Source organism: Protopterus annectens, chromosome 1.part0, assembly GCF_019279795.1.
Source record: "Protopterus annectens isolate FY-2018-M chromosome 1.part0, PAN1.0, whole genome shotgun sequence".
In the NCBI taxonomy this organism is placed as follows: domain Eukaryota; kingdom Metazoa; phylum Chordata; order Ceratodontiformes; family Protopteridae; genus Protopterus; species Protopterus annectens.
Genome location: NC_056725.1, coordinates 1,867,939,653 through 1,867,964,642, shown reverse-complemented (window position 1 = coordinate 1,867,964,642; position 24,990 = coordinate 1,867,939,653). Strand labels below are relative to the sequence as shown.

The 24,990-nt window shown below is 41.9% G+C and overlaps 1 protein-coding gene across 1 annotated transcript in view; it reads right to left on the bottom strand.

The window, feature by feature from the left end:
- CPLANE1 (ciliogenesis and planar polarity effector 1) overlaps window positions 1–24,990 on the bottom strand; it is a 4,248,669-nt gene that overhangs the window by 1,920,593 nt on the left and 2,303,086 nt on the right. The window contains exon 24 of the mRNA XM_044076333.1: window positions 15,108–15,417. Coding sequence (XP_043932268.1) covers window positions 15,108–15,417 — 310 coding nt within the window. The remainder of the gene's footprint in view (window positions 1–15,107; window positions 15,418–24,990) is intronic.

The following is a 24,990-nucleotide window of genomic DNA, read 5'->3' as shown; positions in this document are numbered from 1 at the left end:
GGTAATCCGTAATATAACGGAATAACAGGATGTTGTATATAAAAATATGTCAATAGATTATGGCTAAGGTAGCTGTTCAAATGAACAGAATATACTGCATAATTAACTCCTTGCATAATGTTATTAACTGTGTTCCTATCTGTGACTGTATAAGTTAACTCATCTTTCAAGGGAGTGTTGATGGACACAAGACAGGAATCTGTCTATCATAACAGTAGACCCACCTTTATCAGCACATTTGATTACATCAGTAGCATCTCATAAGTTATCATATGCCTGTCTTTCTTTCAAAGTGAAATCATAAAATCTCCTTTTGGAACTGTCTAGAAATAGAGGGCACAAGTTATTTTCACAAGCATACTAGAAAATCTATACAATACTATTGCTCACTGGGATAAAGGTGATGGGTTTCTTAATTGTGTCAGAACAAGCATTTGTCGTATCTGGAAAAAAAAAACATTTCAAGTTCAACTAACAAAAATGTTTAAGTCTGTTAAATGGTTAGACAATGATCCATCAACTGCTGCAATAAAAGTTGTTCTCTTGTTGAGAACAGATATTTCAGTTTCATTTAACAAATGAAGGGAAATATTAGCAATTACGTTGTTCTTGAATGAATGTGTCCTTGTGTTATTGGTCCTCCAAAATGTTTTCCCTCTCATTCTCTTGCATATGCAGTAGCCTTTCTTTTCCTTGTATTTGTTCTCTGTTGTACTGGCAATGGCTCTTGTTGTAAAAAAGGGGGTATCAATGGGATCCAGTGCTGAAACTGAGTTTTCACTAACTGTTGCATTAATATCATGTTGCTGCAGATTATCAGTATCAACAGGTTGTGGCATGGTCACATGACTCTCCCTCTTTTCCTCAGTTTGAATACAAGTCTCATTCATGTTACTTTTATTCCACTGGAAAACATGCCCTTTCTTAAAATCATATATGTCACAATGCAGCTTCTTCTTTTTTAGTTAGAATAAGATGCTGTTCAAAGGTTAATACTTTTTCAATAGTAGAGTCATAGTTATTTTGATATGCGTTAAACACACAATGTGAAGTGATGATGGATTGCAGTTTAAGTAACTCTTCTTTAAGACAGGCTTTAATTGGGTCAAAAAAACTCATCCTTTAATATAATGTAGACTCCACCAAGCTTAAGATTTAGTAGTTTGCATTTACCCAAAACTTCATGATGCATTGTGCCATAGGTGGGCATTTTTAAAATTCTCAAGCCACATGGAATAATACTCAATTTCAAATATATATCAAAACTTTGCCATTGTAACCATTTAAACTGCATAAGCATCGTTTCAAGGGTTTTCAAATTGTCATTAAATGAAGTAAACTCTTCATCTGCTACAGAAAAATTATCCAGTGTTGATAACAATGCATCCCCACCAATAATAAATGCATTCCAAAACAGTTGTTCTCTCTCTTACCATTAGAGTTGTTAGGCTGTGAGAACAGAGAAGGTGAAGTCATGGTTCTTCCTATATTGTCCATGAGCTGGAAAATATCAACCTAAGGACAGAAACTGTTGAATATAATTTTATAAACTCATTTTATGCAGATCATTTTCCAGGCTTAAATGAACACAACTCACTGAAGCCTATTTTAAAGAAATGTAGTCTATGTCTTTAAATGCAAAAGGGTTTACTTGATTGACATATATTTTAACCAATGGAAGCAATATATCATGAAAATGTGGTTGCTTTAGGTTATTTATACAATCTTCCTCTTTTAATTAGTTTTGCACCTGATGAAACGGAGCAAAAGTATTCTAGCTTGTGTGCTATATTAAACTTTGTTTTTCTTATCTGGTGACTTGAGTGTACTGGCTACACAGATGTAGAAGATGATGCCAGAGGAAAAGGAACCAAATTTGACTAAGCCAAAAAGGTGCAATAAGGATAACTGTGAACTTTAACCAGTATACTTTCTGTAGAAATTTGGGAATGAGAGGTAATGGTGGGTAAAGCCAAAGGAAACTGGAGGGCTAATTGTAGACTACAGCATCTCTTGTTGACTCCCCTTTTGGAAGGATCAGGGCAAAGTACCTGCTGCACATGTTGAGAGGAGAAGAAAAAAGGTTGCAGCATGGGTGACCCCCATAGACAGAAAATTCTCTCTGCCACTTTGACAATGAGAGACCACTCATGAGACATGAGAATGGCCCTGCTTAATTTTTCTCCAATAACACTGGCTTTTCCCAGCATGTGCATCGCCATCAGAAAGAGGCCAGAAGAGATCTCCCATTGCCACACTCTCAATGATTCTCGACATAGTAAGTAAGATCTGGTCCCTCCCTGTTTGTTGATGCATCAGACTAAAGATATACTGTCCATCTAAATAGCAGTTGTTTCAGAGGGGACAGCATCTTGAAAGGCCTGCAATGCTAGGACTGCTCTCATTTCCAGAACATTCATATGCATCTTGACATCTTATATATAACAACAAAATAGGAAAGAACTAATGAACAAATCCACGACAAACCAAATGACCAGGTCACCAGTTTTTAATAACAATTACACCCAGTATATACTCTAGCACCTCAGCTCAAAAAGCCTTCCAGGAGTTATTTAAAGCTGGTAAACCTGGTCATTTGGTTTGTCATGGATTTATTTTAGATGTGTCTTGACATCTTCTTGGGGCCACATACTTGGACTGTCCTTCCCAAGTATTGCCCACCACCACAGTTGGGAGGTGTCTGTGGTCATTGTGGCCATGAGCAGGGGAAGAACAAATGGATGGCCTTGGGAAACTTCATCCAAGTGAAGCCATCAAAGAAGATATCTTTTGCAAGCTTGCGTGACCTTGACAGGGAAGGTTAAAGGCTGCTGAAGAATAGACCACTGTACTGACGGGATCCACTGCAGAACTCATTTGTGAAACCTGGATAAAGGGACTAGGGTGATAGCTGCTGCCATCCTGTAAGATTAGTCATGCTGGAAAAGAAAAAGGCAGGATTATTTTCCTGACCTGGGATGTGAGTGTCTGGATTTGAAATGGATGAAAAGAGGCTATCTGATTGTGTCTAGGTGAGCACCTACGAACTCCACTTTGTGTAGGTGCGAGTTGTGACTTGCTGTAATTGACTGTGATGCGTAGTGAAAACACAAGTGGAGCAAGTAGTCCCTTGCTTGTAGGAGTAGCTGCCTGGTTGGGGCAGTTAGGAGCCGGTCATCTAGGTACACAAACACTCGGAATTCCAGCAGTCTCAAGTGAGTTGTCACCATCGGCATGCATTTAGTGAACACCTTGGGGGCTTTGGTGAGACTAAAGTTCAGCGCTCTGGCTCCCAGCCAGAAGCACAGATATCTACTGGAACGCCTGTTCAGTTTGAAGTGATATTACATATACTGAAGATCTGTCAAGCCCATCTAATCACCCTTTTGCAGTACAGGCAACACATACTGTACCGTTACCATCTGGAACCTTGAATATTTTGTGAACTGATTTAGTTTGCTGAGATCAGGATGAGTCTCAAGTCCCTTGTCTTCTTTGGCACTAAGAAGAATCTTGAGTAGGTTCTGGATCCTGTCTGGTCTGGGGTAACCTCCTTTGTGACTCTTACTGAGCAGCTTTTCTATTTCTAATACTGCTATCTCTCTCTCTCTGACTGGGTGGAACACCAGGAATTATTTTCATTCTTGCAGGAGGAATTTGGGAAAATGGTGCAATATAATTTCAAGATATAATTCTCTGCACCTAGGAATCTTTTGTTATGGATACCCACGTTGTTTGTGCCCAAACACCCCTTGACTGTCACCAGAGGGCAACAGTTGGGGTGCCTTTCAGGAGTGCTGATCGGTTTTGTCCGGAACTCCCAGAAACCCTGACTCTATAGTCCACCTCTGCCAAAGAGGTGGCATCTTCCATTACTGTTCCCCCACTCTGCCTCTGGAAGAACTATCTCCTTATGAAAAAAACAGTGGGATTTGGAGGACCACATCTTTCTACCTCATCGAGAATTCCAGGAAAAGGGATTTCCATGAGTAGAAAAACATATTCTATGGCAGCCAAGATCTTTCCTTCTTGGTCACACATGGAGTGTGTGTCTTTTACTTTCGGGTCAAATAAAGATCCATCAAACGGATGAACTAAGGCTTGAAGGGATCCACAAAGCTGCATAGGCGCATCCAAGCATATCTCCTAATGGCTATGCCTGAACCCACTGCCCGTGCAATACCTTCCACCGCATGGGAAATCAGCCTCCTGGACATGTTAGTTATACACTAAAGAGTGGCCAATTACGAGTCCTCCACAGAAATGGGCACAGAATGACATTTGGAGAGTTCTTTAGCCAAATCACTTTGCAGTCTTGTGGCATGTGCCAAGTAATTCAATGCCTGCAGAGCAAAGATTGCTGAAGCATAAATGAGCTTAACGAATCTGTCTAAGGCCCTAGATGGTCAAAAGAGTTCTGCTCTGCAAGTTCTTTTTGTCGTGGCATCAACTGGGACCCCCTTGCATCAGTGCGTCTGATCTTGACTGGGCTACAAATTTATCTGGATGTTTAAGGATGGGTTCGACAGTATCTGGTTCCTTCCATCCCTGTCGGGAAATGAGGTCTATAATTTCATCAGTTGGGGGGGGGGGGGGTCACCAAAGACATAGCCAGGCCTGATACGAAAGGCTCCAGGAACACAAACTCCTCTTGGGAGGTGTATTGGAAGACCAACCACTTTTTTGTTTTAGTAGTTCAAGAATGTCTCCAAAGGAGATGTCTTCAGGTGGAAATCTGGGGGACCCTACCACTTCATCGAAATTGGTGTCCTCCATGAGAGATTCCTGAGGGGAATCTACGTATCTCCTTTTACATGTTCTCCTCTGTGGTCCCTCATCAGTGGGCTGGTCTGCTGAGGTATCAGAAGTGTTTGGGGAGTCCTGAGGGACTGACTGGAAACTTGAACAAGCTCGCCATGCCAATGGAAAAAAAGATTGAGGCTTAGAGCAAAGATCCGAAGGAGGTAGAGTGATCTGATCCTAGGGGGTTAGGGATGTCCTTTCTCTAGGTAAAGAAAAAGGACTATCGATAATCTTGAAAGCAGAGCGACTAAGGGAGACTGAAACTGGAGGTAGCAGAACTGGCATTCCCTGTACTGCTGGCCCCTGAAATCCTGTTAAGAACTCTACCCCAGGATGGAGTTAGAATCAAGCTGTCCAGACCTGAAGCTCTGAGGGGCAGGGATGACTCTGACAACACTGTAGTCGACTCTGGTCTCCCGGATCAAGCGCTGATGCTTCAGCTCCGAGTAACTCAGTGGCAGACGGCTCAAAGAAGCAACTTTGGCCAAAGAGTAAACTGTCTTCACATCCGATGAGGACACCCTCATGGATCTCGGATCCAAGGGCTCTGAAACAGCAGGCTGAATCGCAGAAGGAGAAACTAAAGGTGGATTAGTTATGGGCAGGCTCACGGATCTGACAGGAGATGGAATTACCCTATCTGGATCTGAGCTCTGAGGAATTTTCTCATCAGCCTATCCACTTCACCCTCGGACAAGCTCCTGAAAGACCTGGGTGAGGAGCTAGTGGAAGATATCCTTGAAAGTTTTTCAGGAGACTCCTGCAAAATGGGAGAAGGGAGTCAAGAAGGTAATTGATCCAAGGTGATTCTTATTTCTGAGCAGCAGGATATGAAGACTTGGATCTGACTTTGACACTTTCAGAGGTGGCTCTAAGGAAGGAGCCAAAGACTTTGTAGGATCTGGAAATCTCTTTCTGGACTCTGTCTTTGGGAGCCGAGCTTGGCTTCCCTTTGTCAGATTTTCTTCATGGGGTTTGAGCCCCAGCTGAAATAGAGGAAGGAGAAGGAAGACCCTTTCAAAATAAATTTATTACTTCTGTCTATGAGTGCCCTGGAGTTGAATCTTGCACAAACTGTACAACATGCATGTAAATGGGAAGTGCCCAAACAGACACATTCCCTGTGGGCATTTGAATCAGGTATTTTGTGCCCACAGGTGATGTATTTCTTGAAGCAAGTTGATTTAACAGCCATCTTAGTGTACCTACAGAAAGGGAAGGTCCAAAAGCATTAAAGAATCTGTAAACAGTTAGATGAAATATTTTTTTTTTTTTAAGGAAAGATGAGAAAAACTACCCACAGTGGTAGTGAAGAAAACCCTAAAAGGGGTAGGAAGAGAAAAGGTAAAGTACCAACAATGGTACTGGACAGAAATACCGAGGTCTCTGTAAAAATCACAAACAGAGTAAACTTATGGAAGGAAATAACTGGAATAAAGGAGGAAGGTGACAAAAAAAAAAAACAGTAGATAGCATACTGACAGAGAAAAAAATCTGAAGGACTCACTGTTTTGACCTAGAAAGAGAACTAACAGTTCAACAGCAAGAGGATCAGCTTCTGTACTGATATAGCAGCATATGAGATCTGAAGTATGTTAAGTTGGTGGGGCACTATGGTTAAAGGGATGAGCTCGAGAGTTTGGATCCGGGGACCTGGAAGAAGAGGCCAAGTCAGATCCAAGACCCATCTGTTGAGGAATGAAGGAAAATTACATCATCAGTTCTTTTCTTAATAGATATCTTCTGTAACTGACTAGGACAGGAATCTATGCCACTTTAAGAGATCTGCCTAATGACACATCCAGAAGCACCCCCAATGAAACTCCGTGTCTCAGTAAAGATGGTTCTCCTATGCTCTGACTCAGACACTGGAAATAGCCAAAGAGGGATGCGACTGGGCCATGGTTTGTGATGGATGAAAAGTGTATACCAGAGGTAACTGGAGAGGCAAGTGAGTGGTCTGGGTAACAACAAATGGTGACTGCAGATTCACTCACTATTGTTTGAGGTGCAAACTAAACCTGTGTAGTCAACAAGGTCTCACAGGTAAATTAGGTTTTTCTTCTAGAAACTGTAGAAATTAGACCAGCAGGAATAAGAAGTATCCATGCTGTGGTTGAGGAGCAAGATGCATCAGATGCGGTTAGGATTGCTGGAACAAGTTGGTCAGAAGGTAAGTTATCAAAAGTCTACATAAGTAGCACACTTACACTTACCTATTCACACAAAGTCCTCAAAACACAGTAATTCATAAGCAGTATACTAAAATCTTGTCAGAAACCCCTTAAAAATAAAATGAGTCTGACAGGAAAAAATGGACGGTAAATTTTCTGAATGTGAATACAAGCATTATGTGCCCAGTAAATGAAGTACATCACAATCCTGTCAGAAACACCTTAGAAAAAAATTAGCAGACACGAACACATGTCCTGTCGTCATCCCTGCCCAAATGAAATACTGTCTCATACATAAACTTGTACCTCCTCAATAAATAAAACATTTACATAAACTCTACATTCCTATACTAAATGAACCCCTACTCTAACCAAAGCTAAAAATATTAGTCCCAGACAGAAAACAGATTTCTTAAAAAGGGTCACAACATATATCTACAATTTAATAAAAAAAAAAATATATATATATATATATATATATATATATATATATATATATATATATATATATATATATATATATATATATATATATATATATAAATATATATAAAATATAGTTTAACCAACCACATTAAAATTAAACATTTTTTTGTGTGGAAAGATTCCCCCAATAGGGACGTATCTGCCAGAAAGGCATTGAAAGTCTAGCTGCTGCTCTTGTGAAGCCTCTGATGTGCTTCTTCGTGAGGTGGCAAGAAAGTACTGAAGATTTTCCACTCTGACGAGTCATCCCTGAGAAAGGAACATCAGCAATCAGCAGTAAGAGTGGAATTGTTGGAGGAAGGCAGAGCTTCCGGAAGACATAACCCATATAACCTAGAGGCTACTGCAGTAGTGGGAATGATGAATATTTAAATAACACAAAGATAGATTAGTTGAGAGTAGATAAAATGTTGAGGTAGTATTTTGTGTAAGTAACTATGTAAACTAATACAAGACAATTCCACCTGCAACCTGAGAGAAGTGGAAGATATCACATTGTTACAAACTTCATACAAAAGTAATCACAAGTCCTAACAGGAAATGAGGAAGGAAACAGCTGGCACAGTGACATGATGTGTTTTGCTAAAAAACTACATAATCTAAACCATGCCTCAGTTCCGCCTCTGATGTAATTGGAAAAAGGGAAATGCTTTTACATCTGTGTCCCATATCCAGTGCTAGTCATGAATAAAAAAAAAAAAACGGTCATCTAGCCCCAGTCCTTTTCTATCCAGACAGAAAAGAGGGTTGAAAGTCATCTAGCCCCAGCCCTTTTCTATCCAGACAGAAAAGAGGGTTGAGTTTGAGTTGTAACATCTGAAAAATGTACCCCAAAGGGAAACTGGCTTCATCTATTAGTCTTGAATCCTCAACAATTAAAAACAGTAGGGTGTTATGCAAACTGGTGAAAGATTAATGAGTAAACTCTACCTCCAAGTCAATGGAAGGAAGGAGAGTAGAGAATCTGTCAAAACACAATAGTTGGGGTACTGAATAAAAGGTGACAGCATCATAGAAAGCTTACATGGGCCAATTCCCAGAATTTAATTCTCAGGGCAGGAGGGGATTCCCTGAATTGAAAAGGACCCAAAAGTCACATGGTCAAAAAGGATGATTCTGAACAGTGAACCTAGACATGCTCCAGGTTGAAGTCAATGATGCCAAGTCCAGTGTTGGTAAAGCTATCTCCATGGGGTTGAGACAAGAGTGTATTGGTGCCAGCAACAACAACACTGAAACAGAGAGTCAACTTGGTGTGGAGAAGGATGATCAGCAGGGGCTTGAGAGATGAACCACTTACAGAATGACTGCCTGTGTCCATTACAGAGGCAGGTGCCAAACCAGGATGAATTTCCTGTTCCCCAGCCAATTGTCCAACCTGCAACTGAATTGGGAGGAACTCTGAATTACATAAATGGGGAGCCTGTTCCAGAGAAGGGGTTGTCTCTGGAATATATACCTGTCTCTCCAGTGGGTCCTATTTGTATCGCAGGTAGCGTTTAAGTCTTTAGAATGGGTAATTCTTGGTTGTTTGTTTTGTAGATATGGAGGAAGTCCATCGGGGTGGAGAATGACAATGCCTTGTATGCCAGACATAGATCTCCCCTCAAGAGCCTGTAGAAGACAGAATACAGGGATAGGGCCTTGATGCGGTTTGCATAGGACATGTTACTTACATCCTATATTCTTTTAGTAAGGAACCTCTGTGGACGTTCCAACTGTTGGATATGCTTGGTTAGGTACAACCAAATGGAGCATTGTACTCAATGATAGGTCTGATTTATGCCAGATACCAGTGGAACAATCACTTCCTTGGACTTAGATGCCCCTCTTTCTCTACTTAGACACAGGACTTGGTACAAGCTCTAATCCTTACTAGATGAGGATAAGATCAGCACCTAGGGTCTTGAAGAACATTTCAGAGATAGACTTACCTCCTGGTGGGCTAAGCGTAGACCACCCCTGAGATTCAGTCCTTCAAGTAGTGCTGCTGCATAAGTCGGGGACTCTCTGATCTCTGTATACAAAGCTCTCAGCCATTATCAAACTTTTAACCATGAAGCAGGCCAAATGACTCACTTGGCAGCATGGCCGAGGCTGAGTAACAGGTTTGAAACTCTGGCACTCATGGTTGGCAGAGTTTGACAATGTGCTCTTCCCTGAGACAATACAAACAATGCAATACAGGTCCAGTCTGAAAATCCTTCAGCCACTGAGACATTTGGTTAATTTATAAGAAACACAAACAGAAGAATGTTATGGACAATGATGAAGATCATGATCCAAATTGTATAAGCAGCAAAAAAAAAAAAAAAAAGTGACAATCTCTAAAGATGGTAATGCTTAGGTACTGGCAGCATGACCTCAAGACGTGCCACAAAAGTGCTCATGCACTCCTGAAGACAGGCTTTTCCAGATGCTCAACAAATTCTAATCAGTAGAAAAGATAAACAAGGAAGGTCTTTAATGTTAGACATTTACGGCCAGATTCAATACAGCCTACACTTAAGTGCACACTGTTATGAGTGAACAGACAACACAGACATGATGCACACCTTCTTCCTCCTAATTTAGTTTTCCTACTGATATTCTTGCAGCTTTAAATACGGACAGGGATTCATAAAGGTTACCACAAAGTGTAGACTACATGTACACTTACTGTAATTTTTCTGAGTGACAAGAAAGCACAAAATAATGTCAAGAATTTTACTGAATACATATAATGTACACATAGGTTCATAAGTACTAGGCTATCTGCCCCAAGGCATTTATAAGCCTAGCCAGAATGTGTTGGCTTTCGCCACCCCCTTAGATTAGTTCCCTGTGGCCCTGTCCAGCAGAGCCATTAGTTCCCTGCGCCACTGACCAGCAGAGCCACTGCAGTGATCCCCGGGGTAAATTTTCTGCTTCCCATCCACCCGTCAAGGTTTCTCTTGAAGAATGTTAGTGAGGGGCTCTGCCCGATGTATATTGGAATCCTGTTCAAGCATGGGGAGACTCTGGGATAGGAATCTATCCCTCCAGCATGTCCTATTTATCGTTGTGGTGAGGTTTATATCTCTAGAGTGTGTGGTTCTCCGGGATTTGTTTTTTTTTTAGGTGGAGCATGTTCATCAATTCTGGGTTGGACATGGCCTTGTATGTCAGGCAGAGATCACCTCTGAGTAAGCGGAATGCAACAGAGTACAGCTGGAGTTTCTTGAGTCGGGCTGCATAGGGCATCTGTTTGAGGCTAGTAATCCTCTTGGTGAGGTACTTTTGCGGTCTTTCCAGCTGTTGCAGGTGTCTTGTAAGGTACATCCCACATGGAGCGTTGTATTCTATGATGGGTCTAATGAGTGATGAGTACAGGCGCACAATAACCTTTTTTGTTCTAGATGCAAACCCTTTTGTGATTAGGTTTGCCACATAGAAGGATTTTCTAACCACCGTGGCAATATGATTATCAAAGGAGATATTACTATCTACTTGGGTTCCCAAATCCCTTACTACATTTTCTGTATTCAGGGGACTACCACCTATATGGTAATTCGCAGGTACTTTGTTTTTTCCAAAGGGGATGACTATGCACTTTTTGGCATTTAGCTTGAGGCCATGATTTTGACACTAGGTATCCATCTCAGTGAGACCCATCTGGAGGGTGTCTGTATCAGCCGGAGAACCAATTATGGCCCCTAGTTTGCAGTTGTCTGTGAACTTGGTCAGCCATAGTCCTCCTATGCTTGCCTATACCTCTGAGAAGTATATACCGAACAGGAAGGGGTCCTAGGACCGAGCCCTGGGGGACACCACTTGTAACCTGTTTAGAGTCAGACGTACAGCCTGCAACTCTCACCATGTGGGTTCTATCCATGAGCCAGTTGGCAACCCATCTCATGACGTAGGGGTTTATGTTCAAGCTGGTGAGCTTGTCTATAATACTAGAATGGGGAATGGTGTCGAAAGCCTTTGCGAGGTCTAGATAGGCTGCGTGGACCTCCTTTCCCTCGTCTAATGCCTTGGTAACCCGTCTCAAAGACGTCCACTAGGTTTAGGAGGCATGATCTGCCCTTAACAAAGCCAAACTGGGTAGGGTCTAAGGTTTGGAGGTTCCCAATGTTTCTGTTAATGAGTTCCATGATGATGTGTTCCATAGCCTTGCAGCCCAGGCTAGTCAGGCTTATAGGGCGATAGTTCCCAGGGTCCGCTGTGGCTCCACCTTTGTGGAGCAGGATAACTGTTGCTGTGGGCCACTCTGTGGGTACGTAGCCTGTAGAGAGGCTGAGTTTGAACAGAGTGTTTAGGTCAGGGGTTAGTTCATTTTGGAGCTCTTGTAAGACACAGCCTGGGACACCGTCTGCTTCCATTAAAGCTGTGTTTTTGGCTTTGGATAGGGCTGTTTTAACCTGTCTGTTGGTGACCGATGGGGCCCTACATTCTTCTGGTATGGTTATGGGCCCTTTAGGGGGTGACAGGGGGTGAAGTTTGCACTAAACCTGTCTGCCAGAATGTTGGCAAGATCAGTCGGTTCAGTGTATTTTGTGCCATTCTGCACTAACTCAGAGCAGATCTGAGAATTTCCACTTAGGTTCTTGACACAGCTAAAGAACGCTTTGTGGTTATCTATGGAGTCATTGGCAATTTTTCTTTTGAAACTAGCCTTGGATGATTTAACAAGGGATCATAGTTTCTTGCTGATACTGATCAGGGATCTTTCCTTCTTGGGATTTTACTCTTTTCTGTACTAGTTTCCTCCTCCTGTTGTATAGCTTGTTTATGGCAGGGGTTCACCAGACAGGTTTCCTTTTCTTGGAGGAGTGAGTCTTGGTTTTACTTGGGATAGCACAATCCATGCATTCCTGCAGATGCTCATAGAGTGCCTTTGTAAAGGTTTCAGCAGCTTGGACACCATTGTCCTTTAGCATGTGGGCTGTGAACCTTTCCACCTCGGTCTTAAGTAACATGAAGTTTGCTTTTGAAAAGTTTTTCATGGTGGTTTCCTTGATTGGGGGTGGGGGCGGAATGTGGATATCCAGAATGATAGGTCTATGGTCTGATCTGACCAGCGAGGGGTTGACCTCCGGTGTGGAACACCGGTCTTCCACATTGGTGATGACCAGATCCAATATGTTGTTCCCTCTGGTGGGGGTGTTGACCAGTTGATCCAGGGCGTTCAAGTTTATAAATTTTAGGAAGCGTTAGGCAAGGGAGTTAGTACTTGAGTAGTTCTCCCAGTTTATGTTTGGGTAATTGAAATCACCCAGTATTAGGGTGTTTGGTAGGACCTTCATATTTCCCAGTGTCTCCAGAAATGCAGAATGGGGGTCCTGGGCCATGGTGGGGGATCTGTAGCAAGCTACAATTTGGATTGCAGTTTTGTCCGTTGTTAGTTGCACATGGATGATTCTCTGATGCATTCTGCTGCGCCACTATCCTGGAGGTGTGGGTATCCTTGATGAATATGGATACACCCCCAGCCTTTTGTGTTTCGGTCCTGGTTCTGTGGCCGAAAGGTATGGTATGAGTTATAGCCTAGTAGTGCTGGGGTACTCTCAGGAGCCTTAAACCAGGTTTCTGTTACTGCACAGATGTCGGTGTTCTCCATACTGAGGACTGCCTTGAGTGTGTGCATTTTGAGGTTTAGACTTCTGGCGTTGAGTAGTATTACCCTCAGTTTTTGGTTACTTGTGCTATTATGGTGGTGGGTTTGTCTTTTGAGCCTTGCCTAAAAAAGGCACTATAGGGACGGCAAAAGCCTTGGCCAGTATTCGAAAGCCTAAGGGTTACAGGTGCAATCCATCTCTTGCGAAGCAACGTGGCTTGTCGAGCATGTCATCCCAGGCGGACAGATACAGGATCCCCTTTGAATGACATCAGAAACTTAGCCAAGTGTTGAAATTAATCATTTTTTTCTTTATACCGTGGCATCATTCCTGGTGAGGGCAGGATGCTACTCAGGGTCAGGGTAATACCAGCCTGGGCTACATGATCAGAGAGCTCTTCCATGTCTCTTTTCATGTAGTCCAGGAAGGTAGGTCTCAGGTCATTCACACTAACATGGACAATGACAGAGCTGTATTTGTACTTGTTCCCGAGTGACCTGAGTGCTTGTGTTATGTGGCGGATCCTGGCACCCAACAGGCAGCTAACTGTAACCTTCTCCTTGTCCAGCCTAGTTAGTGGGACATCAGTGTGCCTGACTATAGAGTCGCCTATTACTAGTGTGTTGGGTATGTTATTTTGCATTAAGGGTTGTGATTGCATGGCACACTGATTATGTGAAGTATGTATTTCATGGTTGGTGATGGGGTGTGGAGGTTGCTTGGATGTTTGCTTTGGAGGTCTCTGTTGCTTTTGCAGATTTTTATTTAGAGCCTGCGAAAAGTCTGAGGTAAAATTTATTTTATTTACACTTTGTTGACTGGGTAAGTACCACTAGGCCAATGGCTTCTTTTCAGGGGGAGACCCAAGATGAGTATTCATACTAACTGGGAAATTTGGCCAGGACACTGAAGAACTTCCCCTTTTCTTTTCAATAACGGCCATGGGATCGTATACATATATCTGACCTACCACCAATTCTGGCAGATGGGGCCATGATTTAATGTCTCACTTGAAGGACAGCACACTCAGGAATGCAGCACCCCCTTATTCTGACTGAAATGCAAATATTGGAAAAATTAATCTAACTACCTGGTGTGGGAATAGAACCCACAGCCTTTTGCACCAAAGGTAAGCACATTACCTGTTGAATTACTGAGACTAATATCTTCACATTAGGATACGGTTGCTACCTCTTCAAATGACCAATGTGGGACATACGTCAGATGTCTGCAGGCCGACACATACACCCGGCCAGTACGAAATTGAGAACTTCACTGTTTTGCCTAGATAAAAGCTCCTCCTTGTAATGCTTACTTACTTATTCTGTTTCTAGAACAAATAGGTGGTTCAGATACAGAATAACTGTTTTATGCAACCATTACATAAACTATAGGAAACAAGTATGTTCTAAAATCTCAGGACATTTGCCATGTTTACAAATATTATGCAGGACACAACTGCCCAAAGAGGGACTGTCCCTCGCAGAGTGGGACAGCTGGTAACCCTACATTAGGATTCTCTACTTCACCTCTTATGCGAGACGCAAGTCCCGACAAGGGATATGCAGCAGGTGCAAGTCCTTTCTGAAAACGGCAAAGTGTGTACTACTTCCTTTAGAAGAATACTGTATGATCTTGAAATGAGAACCAGTGTTTTGTATGATAGCCAGCTGCACAGCAGTGTAGTGCTACACACTTGAACAAGGTTACTTTGAGTGAAAATTCCCCCTATCCCAAAGGTGCAGTGATCTCAGAGATGTAGTATTAAATAAAGATGCTTAAGGGTCAAAGTTCCCTACAAGGAAGATGTGGGTGCTTTGCCCCTCACCCAAAAATTTGTTTTCAGTTAATGCGTGAATCCTAGTTTGGAAATTATTTTTGACAAAACAGGAACTGAACATTGTGTTTTACACAAACATATTAATAAGGCTTGAAATGAACAGGCAAGCATGACAGAAAATTACAGACAATGTGCTCTTCCCTGTATTTCTTGTGAAATGCAGTGTGCATGCAATACATCAGAAGAAAAAATAGAGTCTGCTCATTTAAATCCATTAGTTACCTGGCATCTCTTGCAAAATTTTCTCTAGAATAGTCTTCAGTAAGCAATGCATCTGAAATCGTATCCACAGTTTCACCATCACTATACACCTGTGGTTTCCCAAAGTCGGTAAGTGTGCTTCTGCTGAGAGTCGTCCCCAGAGAGAATCTGTCAAAAGTGCGTACTCCAGTTTCTGCCATCCCTTCATCTATGGGTTCCCATATGTGTGTTTCTATTGGTCCTACATTCTTTCTTAAACGTTTTATAGTTTTTGATCTTACTTTATCAAATTCATGAATAACAACAGACATCATGTCTTCTCTTTCTAGACCTACAAGGGAAAACAAGCACAAGACAAATGTTATTTTTTTGATATTTTTTAACTGCCTTGTAGGCAATATGTCACTGTTCGCCAACACAGCCTTTAGAATTTAATTATAATATGACAATCCATAGAGAAGTCAGGGTACCTTGATTTTTAAATAGAACGAAATCTCAATAATTTTACTTTTCTAAAACATAACTGAAACAGTTTTGAAACTAAAAAACGACATATTTCAAAAGATGGACTAAACCTGTTTTCATCACATATAAATGCTTCTGAATAAATTGTTAGTTGCACAGCCATCTACTACAAATGTAGATCTCTGAGGGCTTCCCAGTAAGCACAACAACTTTCAAAGAATAGTTCAATTTTCTGAAGCTGTCTTTTGGTCCAACTTTTCTGCTTCAGTCAGTCCATACTACTGACGTTGTCAGAGGAGTACTGGCAAAAAGAAGAGGGGATTATTTGCCTCAAATTCTTTTCCATTAAAGTTGACAAAAAAAGAAAGAACATTATTCCCACCTCAGCATAATTCAGCAACCAACTGTAAAATCTAAAGGAAAGAGAAGTGGACAACTTCAAAGATGGTGGAGAAAAGACAAGAAAATTGCCTTGCTGTCTGAGATGCCTTTGAAGAAATAGCAGATAAACTTTCATTGGACTAATTAATCTATGAGACGGTTCTCTGCACAGGATACCTACTGGAAATTTCTACCACTTGGTGCTGGCACATCTTTGAAACACCTCTCTCAGATGCAGACTACACACTCCTGTTGGTATACATTATGATGTTATGCTGAAATAGGAGGCCAAGCTTAGCCCTACACCCCTCTCCACAGACAAACACATTCATGGAGTCAACAGGACCTTAAAGAAGCAATAATACAAGGATAACAAAATAAATTCTTGCCCAGTCATAGGTAATAAATGGAGAATATCCAGATATTGGGAAATGGATGTAGGTTAATAAGCTCACTATAAGTTTTCTCACACATCAAGTTAATATGTTGAGTATATATTTATTATAAATCACTTGGAAAAGGCATCTGTAGTATGAAACTGCCTGCAAATGTGTTGTGAAAACTGGACATCCTGGCAGGCTGCCAACCAGGGAAAGTCCAGTAGGCAATAGCTTAGAATACAATTATGGTCTGAGCAATAATAGGTGAATGTGTGAATCAATAATTAAGCACATGTAGCACAAATGTCTGTAACAGAAACATCCTTGAAATAAACCAAGGAAGCCACCACACCCCTAGTGGAATGGCTTTTGGCAACAGCATTTTCCAATGGGTAATTAGTTGCCTAGTTGCAAATGATAATGCAGCAAGCAGTCTGCTTGAAAGGGTTGTTTAAACACAGCAAAAACTCCCTTACCTGCAGCAAAGGAGACAAATACATCATCTGTCTTCCTGAAGTCATGATCACCCTTCAGGTAAAACTTCAGCTGAAAGTGCAAAACAAGGGTAGAAACAACTCTCTCTCTCTTTTTTTCTCCCATGGGCTCTCTTCAGAAGAAAATGGGAAGACAAATGGACAGTACTGAAAAGTCTTTTTGAAGAAGTACAGTTATTTAAGTTGCACCATAATCCATAACAGTAGATATTAGAATTCTTCACTGATGCAGTAGCCTTTAAGATATATGGGCTATGTCCTTGTGTCCTGCCCAAAACACAACAGCCACCCAGCTTCCTAAAGCTCTGGCTATTCACACACCTTCACTCTGACTGCTGTGGAGGGCAAATCAGAGTAAAGATTCTTCAGGACTTTTTTGCTATCTTAAAAAGCAACAGCTCAGAGGATTCAGGAGCAGCAGCTGGCCCTCCACTTCCATTTACAAACTGCTTGTTTAATAACAAGTTTGCTGTCTCTTTTTTTTTTTGTTGTTTCTTTCGGCTTTTCCTGGTTAGGGGTTGCCACAGCAACTCCGGTCCGCTAATGATTGGTAGTCGATTTTTACGTGCTGAGTTACCAGCCCTGATGCACAACCTTCAACGAAGGTACGCCCATTTACGCATGTCTCCACGCAGAAGACACTAGCTGAGAATCGAACCGGACAGCATCTTACTGTGAGGTGACAATGCTACCACAGCACCACCTCCGCAGTAACAAGTTTGCTGTCTCTAACTTGTGCAAAGGACACAAATAACTGTCCAGTTGTCACTTTTTCTTTTGCTTTGCCCAAATAATATCTCACTTGCTTAGGCATAGCTATGGAATGCAAGATCTTCCCTTTTTTGCTTTGGGGTAGTGCAAAAAAAAAAAAAAAAGATAAAAGAGGAAAACCAGCCTGATTCACAGATATTTTAGTCACGACTGTAAGTATGAAGAAAGAGTTATTTTTTGAATAAGTTATACCTTGTAGAACATGACAAAGGGTTCTTTGCACACAAAGACCTGTTATTCTGAAATTCGTCTGTCAGAAGTGATAGCCACTTAAAAGTAGCCTTTCTGGAGAAGTACTCGAGTACAGCAACAACAGTTTGGTTCAAAAGGAAGGAATTTTAGATTTTCTAAGACATAGTTGAGATCACTTGATAGTGAAGGCTCTTTTTAAGAAGGCTTCAGGTGCAAGACCCCTGGAGTAGGGTGGGTATGCCCAGGTCAGGCATGCTGAAATGACAGATATATGTGCTTTCAACAAGACTTGATGATGATCTTGATTTGTAAACTTCTAACAAGTAAATGGGGTGTGTAGGGGATTAGCACTATGAACTGTCAATGTGTTGCTTCCTATTGTCCAAGGATTGAGTTCCTTAGCCTTTTGCCTACTGTGTCACTCTAAGCGAGTCACTTTGTAATACAGTACTCTTGGGTCAGCCCTGAAAAGGGATACTTGTATCCAGTGGGCTTAGCTGATTAACAGATAAAGAAAATTAAAACAGAACAAATGACAAAGACAGTGTTGAGTCCTGGCCCATCCTATGGTAAAAAAGAGAGACTCTTTGCCATCTTGATAAGTACAATTTTCCTTACACTAGATATTACAACTTCCCTAAAGACTGAAACAAAATGTCCTCAGAAAAAACACATGTGCCTGAAGTAAATGAGAGCTAGATCATCCAAGCTATCAGCCTGAAGGTCTTCATACTGGAGTATACAAAAGATATATAATTTTAGAGAAAGGTGTTTACACACTGAGGTAGAATTAAATGTTTTGCCCTTACCATGCTCATTAGGAGAGTAAATAAGAGTTGTCTTGGCCAAAAAGGGAGCGTACAGTAGCATTTTTGGCTTCTCCTTCATTACCTTTTGTACTACCTTAAGGAAAGATGGACTGGAACAAAGGTATACAGAATTAGATCCGCCCAGTTGAGGGAGAAGGCATTTGTTGCCCACACCCTGCTAGATTTGACCTTGTGAAAAGTTTTTGTAGTGGACAACTGTTTTCTAGAAAAGCAAATAAAGTTTGTTCCTGGCATTCAGAAAATCATTCATGGCCAATATCCATTCATTAACAACCACTTCTGCTTTGGTCAAGTATTTCTCCAAAGTTGCTGCCTGTGTCAGACAATCATCTAGGTATGAGAAACTAATCTATTTGGTTCTGTGAAGGAGAATTACTGGACCCAGGCATTTTGTAAATTCCATACCCAATGAAGATAAGCCAAAGGGAAAAGAAGTAAATTGGATGTGGGATCTCCTTGCTTCAAACCAGAGGTATTGCCTCTCTGCTTTTGCTCTGCAAATACAGAAGTAGACTTCCTTCAAAGAGTACAGTTGTGAGCTAGGATCTTATAATAAATGTAGATATTCAAGTACTTTCACTGCTGCAGTCCTCACTCTTGTGATATCCTGCTGTACAGGTAGCCTGTCAACCAGTCTTTCAAAGATCTTTCCTCCTCTGGGACTTCGGCTGATGTCGTATTTCTGGCACACAGATGTCAACAGTATAAAAGCTTTATTGATGGATGCAATCTTCAGATCTATCTTGCCCCAGAAGAACCATGGAGAAATTGCCAACACCACAATATGGTGGACCAGAAGGGAACTCCAGCTCTGGCTAAAGTCCACTCCATGGTGCCCTAGTCCCAAACTCCAAAAAAAGTACAATAATAAAAACAGAGTTGAGTTTCTGATATGCCAGCAAAAAGAAGGGGAGAAAGAAAGATACTCAAGAAGGACCCAGGGAAACATAGGAAAAGCCATTGCGGATGGTGGGAGTGATTTCTGACTGCAATAGTGAAATTATCTGGATATCTACATTTATGGTAAGCTCCTTACACAACTATACTATGTTCATTCTAGTATTCACTGCTGCAGTCTTCACTCTTGGAAATATTCTTAAAGCTTTGAAATTTGGGAAGGTGGAAGAACTATTTGGAAAACTGACCTTACGGGACAACAGAAGCAAATCCTGTTTTTACCATGGAAGTAACGCCCAAGTTTAAATGTTTGGAGAAGGTGTGTATAAGAGGACTATGTAACTGCTTCTAGGATAGCCTGGGTGGAAATTCTTGTAAGGATAGCAGTGTTGGTACCTGTACCTCTAATGGAATAGGTTTTAAAGTGGTCTGGTACTTCTTTCCCATGGTACTGATACCAAAATACAGTGCAATGCTCCAACTACTTGGAAAACATTTGTGGATCCACAGGCTTACCCTCCTTCCCTTTTAAAAAACAAACAGCTGGTCATGTTTCCTGACCTATTTTGTTTAAATAAATTTTAGCTATCTGTACATATCAAAGGAATATGTGGTCCTTTCTCCTGAATTCTGAGGTTTAGGGAAGAAAAACAGTGGAAGCTGAATAGTCTGGTTTAAAGTCAGTTTGGTAACCGCCTTAGGCATAAAGGAAGGATTGGTTTCGCAATGCCAGTCCACTATCTGGATGGAACACTAGAAATCTCTCTCTACACATAAATACACGCAGTTCGGAAACACATCTAGCAGAGATGGTTGCCACCAGGAACAGTACCATTGAAGAAAGAAAATGAATAGGACAAAAGGCTGCTAGTTTAAAGGGAGGAGATGTTTACTTCTCTAACAAGTATGTAATATCCTGTGGTGGAGCTATTTGTCTTTTGGGTGGTCTAAGTTGAATGACTTTCCTTAAGAACTGCTTAAGGGAAGGCCTATAATACATAGGAGGTTCCATGGGCAGCAAGCTGAGATAAGTATCAACTTTTATAAATGTATAAGCTAAGCTTGATTTACAGATGTCTGGCAAGTACTTCACGACCAATGGTAGCTTAGACCTTTTGGGGTCAAGGTCCCTGGAGTGATACCACAAGAAGCTTTTCCACTTCGCAAGGTATGATTTTTTGTGCTGGATTTCCCAGCCTCCTTCATAATGTTTAATATGTCCTCTGAAAATTCATGCCTGCCTAGGAAAAGTGTGACATCACACGTCAGCCTCAGTTTGTCCAGACTAGACTATAGCAGGGACTGTTTGTTTTGATTTAGAAAGTCCACTTGCTGTGTTAGCACCTTGTAGTTTCCTCTTCCCAGGTTGTATAGGAGAAGACAAGTACAGTTGTGTACCTACCATAAATGTATATGTTCGAGTGTATTCACTGTTGCAGTCATTACAATTGGGTTATCCTGCTGGCAGGCTACCCGCAGTCGGCCCAAGTTCCACAGTCTAGGTCCGGCGTCAGTTGCTGTGGCCTCCTCCCTGACGTCAGTGTGCCAGGGGTATAAAAGATGCAGCCGACATCATTTTCTTCAGTTTTTCTTGCCCCAGATGTCAGGTGCCCCTAAAATGGTAGGCTAAATTATGCCAAAAAGCATGCATATACAAAAATCAACTTCGCCTTCATCTACAAGCAAATACACCACATAGGTTGTATAGAACAAAGAAGTACAGATAAGTCTCAGCAAGGTAAAAAGGGGGATGGTGGGAGGGTAACCTGGACTGCAACAGTGAATACACTCGAACATCTACATTTATGGTAGGTACACAACTGTACTATATTCATCGTGTTTCACTGTTGCAGTCATTACAATTGGGTTGAAACCCAAAGCTAAGGTTGGGAGGCTGGTGCTAAATAGGATTAGGAGAGGCTATCAGTCCCTACAGAACTGCAGTGGTAAAGCCTGCCCTGGACTTAGAGTAGAGAGGTAAGTGATAGTGCTTTGTAAAAGTATGCACTGAACTCCAAGTTGCAGCCTCTAAGATATCTTTGGTTGGTACTCCTCTGAGGAAGGCTGCTGAAGTGGCTGCTGCTCTGGTTCAATGTGGCCTAATGCCCTTAGGCACTGATTTGGATGCTGTGAATAGCAGAAACGAATGCAGTGGCCTATCCACTTTGAAATAGTCTGTTTTGAGATAGGCTTTCATTGTGATCTTGCAGCATATGCCACTAGAAGTTGTTCAGCGTCTTTCTGAAAGCTTTGGTTCTGTCCAAGTAGAAGCGTAGCTGCCTGTGAATGCCCAAAGAATGCAGAAGTCTCTCACCCTTATTCTGTGGGTTTGGATAAAAAGTAGGCAAATTAATTGTTTGGTTAAGGGCCACAGTGGACACTACCTTTAGGCATAAATGTAGGGTTTGTCCTTAGAGAAACCATGTCAGGATGGAAAATGATAAAAGGTTTCACAGCCATGAGTGCCCGTTAACTCTGAGACTCGTCTAGCGGAGGTAACTGCTAGGAGCAGAGCTGTTTTCCAGGATAAGAATTTTATATCAGCTGCAGAGGCTGGCTCAAACGGAGGCAGTGTGAGTTTTTACAAGACATAGTTGAGGTCCCATGCAGGTACTGGTGCTCTCCTAGGAGGTCTTATGGTTTTGGCCCCTCTGAGGTACTGCCTTAGCAATGGATGAGAAAAAAATAGTTGGTTCTGTATTGTAATGAGCTGAAATGGCAGAGGCATGAATTTTAATTGATGAAAAGGAAAGGCCTTTATCCAGCATCTCAGTTAAGTATTGCAAAATCTGAGGAATATTTGGAACAGTTATGTCAATACCTTGTGCCTGGTTCCAAGCACAGAATCTCTTCCATTTTTCTGCATAAGATTTTCTGGTGCTAACATCCATCACTGCTTTAGAGAGAGGTGTGTATTGAATGGCTACATTATTCGCCATGCTGCCAGGTTTAAGGTCCTGAGTTGGCTGTGCAGTATCATACTGTCTTGTTGGGTCAATAAGGGAGGAATTTGAGGTAATGTACAAGCTGGGCATTGAGACAAGCTCTTTAGGATTGGGTACCAGTGCTGGCAGGGTCAGTCTGGGGCAATCAGTATCATTTTTGGCTTCTCTTGTCTGACCTTGAGGAGTACCTTGGGGAGGAGAGGCAGAGGAGGAAAGGCATATACTGTTAGGTTTTTCCAGCTGAAAGATACAGCATCCACTTTCCATGCTTGCTTGTAATAAGTCCTTGTGCAGAATCTCTGTAGCTGGCAGTTGTGATGGGAGGCAAATAGGTCTATGTCCGGGCACCCCCAGTTCCTTGTTATCATGCTGAAGACTTGTGGATCCAATTTCCAATTGTGGGGATCCATTAGGTTTCTGCTTAGTTCGTCTGCCAGAGTATTTATCCTTCCTGGCAGGAATTGTGCTTGCAGATGTACTTGGTAAGTCAGTGCTGTGTCCCACAAGTTCATGGCTAGTCTGCAGAGGGGGTAGGAATGCGTGCCCCCCTGCTTGTTTATGTACCACATGACTGTAGTATTGTCCTTCTTTATCAGTAGTTGTCCTGGATGAAGTATATCATTGAAGGCTGTCAGGGCATTTTGAACAGCTAGCATCTCTTTTTGATTGATATGTAGATGCATTTGATTTGTGGACCATGTGCCCTGAATACATCTTCCTGCCATATGGCCCCCCAGGCATAATCTGATGCATCTGTTGTCAATGTCTGCCTGGCTGTGGGTAAGGTGAATGGCTGTCTCGTGTTGAGGTGACAGGCTTTTGCCCACCATCGAAACTCCTGTTGCAGGCAGGGAATGAGGGTAATTAGTGTTTCCAGGCTGTGGCAATGTTGAGTCCAAACACTTTTCAGATACCATTGAAGTTTCCTCATATGCAGTCTTGCATATGGAATTAGTAGTATGCAGGATGCCATGAAGCCCAAAGCCTGCATAATTTTTCTTGTAGATAACTGGGTCTTTGTTGCCAACATTTTGAAATAAATAGGCAGTTGTCTGTGTTTGTCTGGCGTGAGATAAGCCATCTGGGCAGTTGTATTTAAGCTTGCACCTAGGAATATTATCTTTTGAGAGGGTACGAGTTTTGATTTCTTTTCGTTTACTGTGTACCCTAGACTTGTTAGTAATCTTTTTACAAACGTCAGATGCTGTAGCAGGATGTCCTTGTTCTCTGCTTGAATAAGGCAGTCATCCAAGTAAGGATATATTTGTATTCCTTTTTGTCTGCAAAATGCAATTACTGGTGCCAGGCATTTTGTGAAGACCCTAGGCACAGTAGATAAGCTAAAAGGCAGTGCAGAGAATTGGTAGTGCATTGAGCCAGCTATAAATCTGAGGTATCTTCTGCATGATTGTCTGATTGGGACATGCAGGTATGCTTCTTTTAGGTCTAAAGTCACAAGCCAAGCTTTTTTGTCCAGCATGGGCAGAAGCTGCTGCAGAGTTAACATTTTGAATTTTGGAATATCCAGGTATGTGTTTAGGATGGACAGGTCCAGTATTGGACTCCAGGCTTTGTCCTTTATGGGTAGCAAGAATAGCCTTGAGTAAAATCCTTGTCCCTGCTCTTGCTGCAGTACTTGCTGAATGGCTCTCATGTCCATGAGAGATTAAACTTGTTTTTGTGCCTCTGCCCATTGATTGCGAGGCAGGTCTGGCATACCGTTTGGCCTTGGCAGAATGTGAAAGTGGAACCTGTAGCCTTCAGATACGATATTTAAGACCTATTTCTCCTGGGTGATCATGTGCCAATTTTGTGAAAAAAGTGCTAGTTTCCCCCCAAAGGAGCTGCCAGAAGATAAGTGCTTGGTGCTGGAAGGGGACAGTCATTGAGACTTGTTTCCTGTATGGCTGTGACTTTTCCTCTCCACTTTTGGAGGTAGAAGCACCCATTGTTTAGGTCTGTATGAGCCTTGGGGCTGTGATCTGCCTCTGGGGCATCTGTATCTGCCTCTTTGTGGCCTGTCTGACACTGGAAAGGACCAATTCTTTCTAGGCCAGTTCCTACTAAATCTGGGAGGCTGTACCTGTAAGAAATCCTTCACTGTTTGCATGGATTTATCTTTGTCCTCCATTTTCTTCAGCACCTCTCCTGCTTTAACACCAAACAAGGTATCATGTTGTAAGGGAGCATCTAATAGTTTTGCTTTAACATGATCGGGCAGATTCTGTTCTTTTAACCAAGCATGCCTCCTAATGACAGAACCTGTAACTGCGGCCCTGCAGGAGGCATCTAGAGAATCAAAACTACATTGCAAAGTATGCTTTCCCACTTGTTCAGCTGCATGCAATAAATCCTGCATTTCTTTGTTTTCTGCACATTCTGAATTTGCCAACATTTTCTGTTTAAGCAGTGACATAAGATATTGCTGATATTTAAGCACATGAAACTGACAATTTAAAGCTCTTACAGCCAAGGTAGCAGAAGTATAAATCTTTTTCCCCATCTGTCCAGGGCCCTTGAATCCCTATCACAGGGGATAGGGTTTTTTG